Raw genomic sequence first — 13,387 nt, 5'->3', positions numbered from 1 at the left:
TAAGAAGGAGGTTTATTCTTCTTTGAGGAATTTTCCCCTCCCTCTCAATGTGTGTGAGGTTAAAAACAGAATTATCACAGTTTTACATTTTATACAACACAAGCTACTGTACAAGGAATATGTACATGATTGTATTTGATTAGATGCTGGTCTACACTATGGGAAATTTTGAGCTAGGTTCAACTTATTTCATTGGCTGACCCTGCTTTTTTCCCCCAAAGCCCTTTATGTCATTACTCCTGCTGCGGCAATGCAATTGTCTCATTGAATTTAATGAGACGGCTGAATTTTTACCCAGTTCTATGGCTGGTTTAAATGTGGCCTTATGTGTGGGATTGGTAATGACAGGCCTGCCTCTTGCGGGGAGGGGAGAGGGTCAGCTGCTGTGACTGTGGTCAATAGGTTTTTGATTAGAAATGAAGCTAAAATATTTGCTTCCTTTGCTGTTGCGTAAGATGTTTCTAGGAATTTCTAATTTATCTTTTCTGCTTTGAGAAACCAGGCAATGAAAGATGACATCCTCATTAAAACATACTTTTATTATTTTCATTTTGACAAAATTTTATTTGGAATTAGAGAAGAGCAAAAGCAAATGCAACCATGTTTTATTTTCAGTACTGATTCTTGATAGGAGCCCAGCAGAGAGGGCGGCCAACTTTTACAGAAAGAAAACATGATTTGCTATTTCCTCTTGAACTGTGGTCAATCAGACAGTTTTCCTCCTCTGATGTCATTCTGCAGCTGATGGGACCAGCCCCTTCTTGGCACCCTGGTGGTAGTGACTCTCCAGCTTCCCTGTGAGAGAAAGGGGGTGAAAGGGAAGGGTGGGAGGAGAGAGAAGAGGAAGGGATGAATCAAAACACCATCAAAGGGACAGAGTGACCTTTCTGAGAGCTCAAGGCCTGCTGATTAGAGGCGGCCTCGGGTAGACAGGGGAGAGAAAGAGAACCGCACAGAGAGACAAGCCAGGAGAGAGAGAGAGACAGAAAGATGGTGAGCTAAAAGGCCAATGAGACCTTTTATTCCATAGCTAAGAGAGATTAGACTACAGCCTTTGTTGCTGGCAAAATAAGGTGTCCTTTAACCTGATTATATACATCAGTATGATCCAGCGGTAACAAAGACCATACATACAGCACAAAGAATTACTTCCTGTGATAAACACGACATATGCTGTTGGTTAGAAAATACAGAAAAATACTAAGCTACTAGTGAACGAGCGAAGTCTTACATACAGCCCTACACACTGAAAAAGTCACACACATTATTAAAAATATCCGTAAGTAGAACTTTAAAGTCTCTCAGATAAATTTGTGTCTCTAACTTGAGTTCATTGTGCAGTTTCAAATCAATAAAAGAGATCAACAAAAGCAGACTAATCTGGAGAAGTCCTTGTTTGTGACATAAAGATGGTGTCATCAGCGTAAAACAGACGTAGCAATGTTCAGTTGGGAAAGGAATATGATTTATGTACAGTAAATAGTAAGGGGACTAATATTGTTCCTAGTGCGACACCATCTGGGGATTACTCACCTGTGTAGAGTAGGAAATGTCAAAGTGCTGTCAGTAGTAACTAATACAGGTAGACTATTAAGCATGGGATGATATTAAAATGTTATGTAACTAGGGAATATCGGCCAATATTTATTTAAAAATGTAATATCGGGAAGTATCGGTATCGGGTTTTTATAACCGATGTTTGTTCTGTAGGCTTCAGCAAAAAATGTTATCGGTATATGAAATTAAGAGTTGGACAATATCGAAATATCGGATATCGGCAGAAAAGTCAATATCGAGCATCCCTACATGTAACATACCTGGCCAAAATAATTGCAATTCACGAAGTTATCCTGATCACAGATAGACACCCAGTTTGTTTTTAATGAAAAAAAAAATCAATCAAACAAACAATGACTGGAACAATGTGGGCTCCTCCTTGTGCCAATCCAAAATAAATCAGGGAATCAATGTAGGACTGTAGCTTAGCTAACTAAACACCTTTTAAAGTCCCCCGTAAAGGATATTCATAATTATCCCAATTTATGACTATCCTGATATGGAAAACACTACAATGAACTTTTATCCCAATACGCAATAAAATCGTTCATCCTCCCATCCCATTAAACTATACGGGCGTTTGTCAGTGTAGTCCATTGATGTCTAAGTGAGGTGTATCTAAGGAATGTTATTGCCTGTGCATGTTTTTATTTATCTGCCAAGAATGTATCAGTCTAGAGTCTTAAGTTTATCTTTATTTATATTGTAGCTGAGCAAGTTAACAGCACCTGCACAAACTTGCTGATTTGCAGCCTGCCGTTAACAACCCACAAAACAGTAGCCTCCAATGGATTGCTGTGGTTATAATTTGTCACTCGCTAACACATGAACCTCAGATGAGGAATCTTTGGAGAGATGAAAACAGCTGAGAATTACAAAGAGGCATTTTATCAAGTTGCTAGTTGCTATTTATAGAAATCCTTGTGCAGTAACCATGGTGTGTAAATAAAACCCTTGCAGCCACTGACTAGAGTTGACCTCCTAATCTACTGCAATTACCTCCTTTCTCACCCAGTACAACTTTCCCATTATCAATCACGTTTCAAATTCCTCCTTTAGATGTCATTTACACAAGCTATGGTCTGTTTCATTGTCCTTTTTTGTGCAGAACCACCTCTGCTGTGTTTTGATAACCTGTACTGACCCTATCCTTAACTGCAAGGCAAATAATAAGCCAGTGTCTCTCTCTGCCTAACAGGCCTCCTGCTTGTCAAACTTTGGCATTAGCTGGCTTTTTCCCCCACGGCTGAGGCAGGGGAAAAAATGATACAAGTGTGACAGGCAGGGGTGGTGGTTGTCACTTGTGCTTTCTTTTCATGTTGTCACGCTATGGCTGAACTCAGTGGGTAGTAGCAGCATAAACAAGGTGTTTAGGAGAAGTGTTGTTTGCTCACCATTTCCAAGCCTGTCTGAATGGCTGTCAGTGTCTGTCTGTTCTGCCAGGAGCAAGTGCTGCTTAGGTGTGGAAACACCTCTGGAATTTTTGGGTGAATGCTGCCAAAAGGTGATCCAAGATTACTTCAGTGAGAAATCTTCCATAACAGAAATGCATCATAGGTTAAAAAAGACTTCAGCAGACACGTTCTAAGAGTAGCTACACTGTGGCGTGTATGTTAGGGGCAAATAAATATTAGATGTTACGAGCCCGATAACTATATCATAAAATACAGAGATGGCAGCTGAACTCCAGAGAGCCACACAGTATGTTGTCTCAGCATAAGTAGACCCTTTTTTTCTGGAAAGCGTGCTAATGCTTCAACTCCACTAAAGCCGGCTCGGACTACATGAGTTTTGGGACGATTCATCCCTGAATCACCATCTGGAGACAAACGAAGGAGAAATATGGTTTAAGACCTTGGTTTGTACCAATTTTCGGCCCAGATGATCTGGTAATGTAAGGGGTTTACAGATCCAAGGTTAGACCTCCAGAACTGTACACAGACTCATCGGAGCTGCCCTGATAATTTCAAACATGTTTAATATGTAGGAGTAAAAATCTAGATGATTACATTACTACTTTCCAAGCGGGACAACAATAGCCAATGAGAGAGACATGTCTACATGGAGACGATGTTGCCAGGCAACGGTAAACATTCCTGCCCTTAAGGCTAGCCCTGTCCTTGTCCCTTAACCCTGTCTCCCCAACCATTTTTTATCCAGGCTCGTTTAGCCTCCTGCTTTTGTTTTTTTCTAACTGGAAAGGATTACTAAATCAAGTTGTTGCACCATGTTAGTCTCCATTTTGTTTACATCTGGTTCCCAGTGAGATCACATGAGGTGGTGCATTGCTCCCTCTGGCACGATAATCTTAATAATATCCTGCAGTGTGTGATGTGAAATTATTTTCAAATCTTGTAGTGTGGGCATGTTTGAGATTAGAGAGAAGAACATCTGTGAAGTTTCTTTTTATGTGCGTGATGGAACCTGATTTCAAAATTGGTTAGGATTTTAAAACTCTTGTAGTCTGAGCCCGCTTTAACTCGTTCAGCCCCTTCTTGCTTCATTATGGGTGTTGTACGAATGAGAGCTGGAGTCAATATTCCGGAAAATCTGCCGTGGCAGTTTTCCTCGTCAACACACAGTGACATTTCAGTCAAATGTTGTGAATCAGCATAAATGAAAAACTGATTGCATAAGTCAAAACAAGCACTCATGCAACGAGCATTTAACTGTGTACTAGGTGCTTATTTGCCAAAGGTCAAGGTCAGTCGAGGATGCTGATATAAAAATGCAAAGTGAACAAAGGCAGTTTCTAAAAATACATGTGGCTAGTTGGATGAGGCATTGATCAGCTTACTTCACAGAATATAGTGTGAATTTCTCACAGGTAGTGAAATTGTGCATGTAAATTTGTTGATGCTACAAGATTGGCAATAAGAAGACTTCCCAGTTAGCCGGTGTCTTATGAGGCAAACATGAACAAGAGCAAAGACATTTTAAGCCACAATCTATTTGCAATTCTTGATTTGATTTACGATCTCACTAAAACCTGGAAAAGTTGCAATTCATACAGTATTAATTACCATATTGTTGTAATGTGATATTGTAATTCATTGATATTAGTACCAATGAGTATCTCATGCGATTTCAAAAATCTGCACTGCCCAGATTTATTGAAAGTTACAGTTTTCCTTACATGGCGCATAAATTGATGAACTGACCTCAAGTATATTGATTATCTACTGAATGATTTTTTTGGTCACCTGGGTAAAGTGCAGTGCAACAAGCTGTAAACATAACACTGACATACTATCACTTTTTCAAGTTGACATGGCTCATATGTTCTCAAATTACACTTCCAGCAGACGTGGAGCCACATTATCCTCTATTAAAAGTCAATGCCACTTGGTGCACTGTATGCAAAATATCCACTCTTCCTTTTGCTCTGGTTTGGTCTCCACCAACTCCTGATGGAAATATTTAGCTTTTTAGCTGCTAAATGTTCCACATTTTCCCCAGCTAGTCGCTAAGTGTTTTTTTTGTTTATTTTGGCTCTGGGTGGTTAGTGTGCAGTGGTTTTATCAGTGCTTTTTGCTGAAAGCAGCTGCCTGCTGCAGCTGAAAATAACCGTGATGAGAGGGGTGAGGGTGAACCAAAACAATAAAGTTGTGGGCTGTAAAACCAACACAATGAGGTGAAGGTCTCTGAAAAGCTCTGCACATAGCATCAAGGAAACTGCAGAGTTGGGTGATCATTTTCTGTTTGTTTGTCACTACAATCAACAGCTTTCACGTTTGATAGAGTTCAAACATTGCTACTGAAAAATATTGATTGCAGTTGCTTTAAATGTCGTTGATCTTATCTTCTTTGTTTATCTTATGAGAAATATCTTAAAAGTAGTGCACAAACCATATTTATCAACACCATATAACTTATCATTACATATCATATTATGTATTTATGGCACCAAAATGGTATATGACACAAAGTAAACTGTAGTGATTATGCTCACTGTCGTAAAGAAACATGTCACCCAGCATGATGTGGCTCAGTCATGTGTTTTTGGACAACAATGGAGCACTATGGCACATAGAATTAATATTATTCAGGGTACACAGGCAGTACTTGTTAGTAAGATTAAATGTTTGTTGGGTTTTGGTCTATTCAAGAGATCTGTTCAATCTTATCTTCTTTCTTTATATTATTTTAAACGCGTTGAAATGAATAAAAAAACCACATTTATCAACATCATATAAAAATGATCAGGTCAAATTTAATTGTTTCCTTTTCCAAAAACCATTCAAATTTCAGTCTCCTTTTTCGTTGATATTGAGTCATCATTTAATCACTGTAACTACTTTATTCCCTATGTGCTTGTTTGTGAGTGTAGCCGAAGTAGAGTTAACTTGAATAATTGACGGTCATGTCAGTTCTGTCATCATAGCAACATGTACGCAGCTTATTTACGTTTTCATGCAAGACTGTATTTAGAAAGCACTTAGTGTCTTTACTTATGCTGGGGAACTGTTGGAGACGTGTCCTTTAGGCGAACTTATTGAAATACATCCTTAAGTGAATCATGGAGAAATAAGGAGGATTTGTCCAACTGGCCTCTGTCGATCAAGGACAAATGCAACAACAACATGCAGTACAGTGAGTGGGCCTTGTTGTCACAACTGTCAAAGTGAGTATTCTCTGGTTGTATGAGCAAGGCAGAGTCATTATATTCTCCAGCAAAGTCATTCCAGCAATGTTACATATTACATATGTGAAAGCGACTTTTGTTAATGGCTCTGGAGCTGCTGAGCTGTTGCATTTCAGAGTAGGTGCTGAGGAGCTGAGAAAGCTGGAGGGAACGCAAGTAAAAAGAGGGGGGGAGAGAGAGAGAGAGAGAGAGGGGGGGGGGGGGGTGATTGAGGGAGTGGGTGGAAAAAACAGAGACAGCAAAAATGAGACAGAAGGGATGAGGAGGAGAGGGAGGGGGGTGCAGGGAGAAAGGGTTACAGATAGCGGGAGAGGCAGACAGAGGGAGAAATAGAAAGGCTGGCCCATTGGTTGGCTGAGATAATTTCCCATTGATTGCTGCACTGTTTGGAGATTGCTGGAGAAAGGTTTATTGCCCACACGCTACAGCTGGGGAGGAGGCAATAAAATAAGCACAGGTTGTCTGCAGAGGGCTAGCTCTCCATCATCAACACTGTAAAACACACTCCTGAACACATACACTCAGCCACACATATGCACTCCACTTGAATACTCTTCTTCCATATTCACAAATATGACTGCATGCATACTATTCCTATTACACATAATGGGAGAATACATCTCATTGCTGATGGAAAGTGCACTCACATAATCCCTTGAAAATCCAGGGGCAGCAGTGCAAAGAGTATTTATTAGACTGAAATAGAGGTCCATTGACATCCTCCCTGACATCAATAACATGCAGGGCCATCAGCTTTCTTGAAATAATAATCACAGGAATAATTGGCTGGTTGCTGTTTCTCTTTCTGTGAGAGTAACAGCCTACGCACTAAAGAATGAAAAGGCTGGATTTTGTATTCTGTCCTTTTATTACACACCAGTCCCAATGCACCAAGATAATAAACCTAGAACAGCCATGCATATACACTTTAACCACATGTTTATACACCTTCTGATGACACACTTTGACATGAGGAAATTATTTTATGCCTACAAATGATGACACAGAAAGGGAAAGTTAGAAGTGGAGCACCACTCGCTCTGATTGAATAGAACACCTTCAACAGTATCTGTTACATAGATTCCCACTGGGATCCCACAATAACTAATTCAGAGTCTATCACAAGTATACTGCCTGGAGAGTAAAAAGAATTTCAGAGTGAAAAAGGCTTCAACAGTCTAAACCTAAACTGCAGGATTTAATGGTTTGAATTCAAACTGTGTCCAAGAATAGACGGGGAGGAGAGGCAGAAAGCATGGAAATGAATTCCACAAGTGCATTTGACACATCTGCATTTCATAGGAAAGCTCAAATGAACTGATCAATCTTTTGTCCTTGTTTTTGGGTTCCAGTTGTTGAGGCTGAGACATGAATAACAGGGTTATTTTATGTTTGTGTTCCTGTCAACAAATTCCATGAAAAGACCAAAACCAACAATGTGCTAGTCTGTCAACACTTTCTGACTTCCCTGCTCTGTCTGTGCTGCTCAGCCCCGAGCCTTTTTGTTCTTTTAAGAAATAAAAATCTTTAAAAACACTGATCACAACAATTGTATAGTTGCATTTTTAAACAACACAAGAGTCTATAGCCACACTGACAGTGCTTTGAAGGATGTAGCATAGCACAAAAACAATGTCACATGTTGAGCAGGTATCATTTTTAGCATGTTTACTACCTATATTTAATGTATTAGCATGCTAACCTTGTTAATTAGCAAAAAATGTAGTGTACAACTGAGGCTTATGACAATGTCATTACGGTGCGTTCCAGTTGTACTCGGAGGTCAGAATTTTTGAGTTCCCAGTCGGAAATTTCAACTGGAACGCCCCCTGAAGTTGGATCCCCAACTTGGAGAGTCGGATGTACCCCACAAGCCCCGACCTCAAGATCAAAGATGGTAGCCCTGTGTATCAACAGTGTGAAAGTTGTAGTAATATCCTGTTTATTAGCAGTTTTTTCTTATTTGTGTTTCCTTAAATCAATTGCACACACAGCACTGTCCAGCTTCTATCTGTGGACATGTTGCTACACTGTTTGCAAGAGCAAAATACAGCAAAAGGTGTTTTTATCAACTGTTATTGACTATCAATGGCTAACGGGGCTAAAACTGGTTTTCTGACTTCCAAACTGGAACAATTCAAACTTGGGTGTGACGTCATTCCCAACTCCGATTTCCAACTTCCGAGTTAAATGGATCGCAGCATTAGTTTGGCAGATATTTGGTCATAAAGCTAAGTGTTGGAAAAATTCAAAATATGGCCTGATGTTGGATCTATATGACATTTCAGGTGATAATTATTATAATTCATCCTGAGGTGGACATGAAGGTGTGTACCAAATTTTATGGAAATCCATCAATTTGTTATGATATTTTATTCAAAACCACACACGTCAGCCTCCTGGTGATGCTAGAGAAAAATTCAAGGGTCACCAAATTCATTAGGATTTATTCTCTGGGGTCCATGAATATGTGTATAAAAAGTCATGCCAGTTCCTCCAATAGTTGATATTTTAGTGTAGACCAAAGTGGTGGACCGCCTAACCGACTTCCACATATTTGGTCAGCTAGTGAGTATTTATGGTACCAAGATGGTTTATGGCACAAATTAAACAGCAGTGCCTATGTTCATTGTCGTGAGGACACATGCCACCCAATACAACGTGGTTCAATCATGTGTTTTTCATAGTTTTTGGACAACAATAGGTCTCTGAGGCAAAAAGGAGTAATACGGATCAGGCTCCACAGGCAGTACTTGTTAGCAAGATCAATTCATTGTTGGTTTTGGTCTATTCATGGAATTTGTTGACAGTAAGAAAAAATATCAGCGGGACGTTAAAAGAATTTAGTGTACACATGTTCACAAAGCTTGCACCAGTCGATACAGATCAAATGTTTCTGAGAAATCACATATAACAGTTGTAGTTCCCATATTTCAGTAAGCACAATACTGCTCCAATGGTTTTTTAAGATGAAGTGAAAGGCCTCCCAATTCATGATAAATCTAATAGGTTTTTAAAAAAGGTTTCATTCTGACTCCAGCTCAGCACACTGCCCTCCTATATTCTTTTTCTTATCTGTCCTCAGCTTAGTATACCTCCAGCTGAAGTCATTCTGCACGTGAAACCAAGCTGACAGCCTGGAGCACTGCAGGAAAGTGGATGTGTACAAAACCCTCGGTAGCCAGGGGAGAGCAGCAAGAGAGGAGGGGGAAAAACTGCCTGGATTCCCATCTTGCTGTTAGTCACACCTAATTTACATTCCCTTCCTGTGCTGCCGAGCTGGTGAATTTACAAGTGGATAGAGAAGGTGCTGTTTGAGACTTGTGTTGGCATGCTGTTTGCAAGGGGTTAGGGAGAAGCATCAACCATGCTTCCCACTGCAGAGAAAACAGTCTCTCCCATCTCTTGGTCTGTCCAAACCTCCCTGCCTGAAGCTGTTTTCACAGACACTGAGGGGCTGTAATGGCTGAGTGATTTCTCCGACCAACAGCGCACAGTTGAGACGGTTTAGTCACGCACATGACAGTTCGTCACAACTCGCTAGAGAACCAGTGTCTGACAAGTCGAGGACAGCAAAGGTGCTGCTGGTTAGTGGGTGGATGTGTAACAGTGAGGACGTCGTGATAGCTGGTTTATATTAGTGCCCAAAAAATCCCAAACCAGAGCATAGATTGTACCTGCTACTGGATCATAATAGACTTTTTTGACAGATTTCTTTTAAAAAAAAAATCTGGTTTGGTTTAATGTAATATATTCTGGCAATACACCAACAGTTCATATACGTATGTGAGCACATGATATGATTTTGAATTTATAAGATTTTCAATAATCAGTCACAATTTAATTATTTCTTCTGGAAAAAAACATGCTGGCTATATTTCTCAAATGTATTTTACCAGTGACATTCACTAAGTGCTGCATTATATGCTTAAAATCCACCCACATCTCCCCAAGAAATGCAAATGGTTAGACATATTTTATTCCTCTCAAGCATGTAATATTGAACATTAAGTTCATTTAATGACTTGCTAATAGCTTTATAGCAACCTTGGTCCTCTACAGTCAGCATCATTAGCATATCAAGGTTTTTGGTTATGGCAGACTAAATGTTAACTCCAGTGTGGTGGCAACAACTTTAAACAAGATTAACCGTAGCTGCTAAATTCAAAGGTTGGGATACAGGTTGGTTGTTATGGTGAGGGTAGCTGTTGGTACAAGACTTTAATAACCACAAACTGTATTATGTATCATTCAAAAACACAGTGAAGGTGAAGGGAGAGAGAGAGTGTATACAGACGCATGGGTCCTCGCTCTTGTTTGGAATTTGTTTCTTGATTTCAGCCTCACTCCTCCTGTATTTTCTCTGAAAGTACAGTGACTGAATCGCTGCCAGCACAGAGGCAATTGGTGCAGCTCAGCAATGGTGGTGAGAGTAAAAATGGGAAGAATTTGGAGAAAAACAAATTGTGTTTGGAGCAGAGCCCATTTTCAGTCAAACACGCGCCTGGCTAGTTGCTGCAGAAAAGCAAGCGTTACTGTCAAGATTGTCTGTTTCAGAAAGTTACAAAATTGGGTGATTAAGAACTTTTCGCTGCCTCCAGACTGTCGGACGGGGACTTTGGTGTATAGATAAACCGTACAGATTACAAAGTGACGCTTCTATTTGGAGGGTCAGGACGTCGAACGCCATGAAGAACAGGAAAAACTTGAGCGGGCAGATCCCCAACAACGTTCATTGACGTCTGGAGTGAGATAAAAACTTCACCTGCTCTGATGGCGCTGCTGATTGTCCAATAAAACAAGACTTTAGTTGTTCTGGTCTACTCTCATATAAATATACAACTGATAAGCAGGTTTTGCTCTAAACAAACTATAACTGTACGCTCAGCAAATCCGAGCCACACCAAAATGCAAATTCAGACAGAAAGAAGTGGAGCCAAGGCGAAATGCTTAGTGTATAAAGCTGAGTATACTGTATAATGAACACATCCAGCTTAGTAAACCACAGAGCAAAGCAATACACAGATAGTGATTATTTGAAGGGAAAAATGCCTTTGGGCAGTAATCAATCTAATTGTGTGAGTATGGACTGAGAGTAAGACAATAGTGTCACATACTATACATATTGATTATATGCCCAGAGGCCATTCCGTGTGTAAAAATAAATACATCAACCTACATTTAATAAAACTGCGCTCAATCTGCCAAAACATGGCCATTACTGAGGCTACTGCGGAGCCTATGACAGCTGCAAATAAAATTTAAACATTTCTACTGGTCATATTATTTCTACAATACACAACACAAACTCAGTGCTGATTTAATGGCTCCCATCCATTGTCACTTGGATCTAATGTCTGTCCCTCCCTCTTTATTCACATTTACACTAAACTTAGATGATAAATAACTTCCCCAAAAACTTGCTTTATTTCCTGTAGGGCCGAACAACCAGGAAAGCTCAGCCGACGTGTGAACAGTTTCGAGTCTGTCAGCCAAAGAAATGTTGGACATGAATGAACTTCTTGCAGTCACTGACTCTTAACAGCAGATCAGATATCCTGGTGAGTGTGAAATAAAAGTTTATTGCATCTATTCAAGCCTCAGGAAAGGAAATACTGTCTTCAAATAGTGAGGGAATATGTGTTTCGAAATTTGCTGGGAGCTCAGTTGCATCACCTTCAAAAGTAATATTCTTTTTTTTTCTTTTTCTATTCATTGGCTCTCCAACCTGCCCGAAAGGCAAATGGCTAAGTAGTAAAAATATATTATCTAAATGTTTAAAACTTAGTAGCTGCTTGAGAATACTACACAGTCAAAATGGGGCTTCTCTCAGCCATAATAAACAAAGCCGCTCACAGTCTCGATGTGGAGTTAAATAGAGCTAGTTAACACTGGCTGTAAACTGTTTGGTGGCACTAAGTGATTGTAAGTTTGTGATTTTCTAGGTTTATTATTAAAGTGGTGTGTTATATTCCCTCTGTTTTTCATTTCAGCAACTCCTTGAGGTTAAGTAAGGGAAACATCAAATAGTCAGAAGAGCAGATTCTGACATGCTCACAGATTTTACAATTTTTGCTAAATTGTTGCTCACAAACTATTTCCTGTTGAATACAAATGAATGAGCAGATGGGTCTTCCTTCTGGATGCCATGTGTTACACGTCCTACTCTGTCACTGCACCATTGATGCCTGACCCTTCTTTTTGAGGAGTGCTGTTAGTTAAACATCACCAATTTAAAAGAAACACTGGACGAAGGCTTTTCAAGCAGGGCGACTGGAAAATCTGCACCGACTGAGCAAAAAAGGTCCATCAGTTACCGGGAGCTGCCTGTGCTAATGTTCCCCAACAGAGAGAGCAGCTTCTTCTTGCAGCCCTGGGCAATTCTTGAAAAGGAGGCTGGTCCCTCACAGCTCATCAATCACTCCTCTTCCAGGCTCTCACAATAAGCTGGTGGCTACTGCAGAACAGTGTGTTATTGAGAGGACTGGAGGTCAGCAGTGACGATCAGACATCACTGGGAAAAACATCACATTTTGATACTACATTTCTTATAATCATCAACATATTATTTGCAGAGAAAGCTTCAGATTTCGCAATAGTTTTGGAACATCGCAGGCCAATTTAATTTAGATTTTTCATCGCTTCATGTTGCATTTTTGAGTGACTTATATTGAGGCTTTATGTGGTGCGAAATAAAGCAGATGTCTCTATTGTTTGTTCCTTTCAAGTCGATTGTATTGTCAGTGCCACCAGGTTCTGATTTTAATTCACAACCTAATTGGAAAACCTGGGAAGTCAGCTGGAGACAACATGAGTGCCACAGAAATCTGAAATGTGTCACTTCTTGTTTAAAAGTATAAATATAATGTGAGATAATGTGTAAGAAGTCTCTGTAGTTTACGTATCTATTTAGCATTCCCCTACTGAACTGTCTATGCATTAATGTTTTCTTTTGTGCTGACTAACATTCCAGAGAATACAAAGATCAACTCTGCTTACATAAAACAAATTGAATTTCTAAATCACTTAGTGGATCCAACTTCAAACTATTCTCACAACACCACTATTGTGGGAGTTTTGCGGCACTAGAGATAAACACGGAGAGGATTTTATCTGGACCGTCCTGATGCTAATTTACGTTCATGTTTCCATGACTCCGAGCTTGTCAGTTGCTGTAATACAACA

At 39.9% G+C, this 13,387-nt stretch overlaps 1 protein-coding gene across 1 annotated transcript in view; it reads right to left on the bottom strand.

Moving 5' to 3' along the window:
* Positions 1-222: 222 nt before the first annotated feature.
* Positions 223-13,387, bottom strand: part of trip4 (thyroid hormone receptor interactor 4) — a 77,442-nt gene continuing 64,277 nt past the window's right edge. Inside the window, exon 13 of the mRNA XM_062416945.1 lies at positions 223-795. Coding sequence (XP_062272929.1) covers positions 731-795 — 65 coding nt within the window. The 3' untranslated portion in view covers positions 223-730. The remainder of the gene's footprint in view (positions 796-13,387) is intronic.

The sequence above is a fragment of the Scomber scombrus genome, chromosome 1 (assembly GCF_963691925.1).
Source record: "Scomber scombrus chromosome 1, fScoSco1.1, whole genome shotgun sequence".
Classification (NCBI taxonomy): Eukaryota; Metazoa; Chordata; class Actinopteri; order Scombriformes; family Scombridae; genus Scomber; species Scomber scombrus.
Note: the sequence above shows the minus strand (reverse complement) of the source record. Positions and strands in the feature narration are given on the sequence as shown.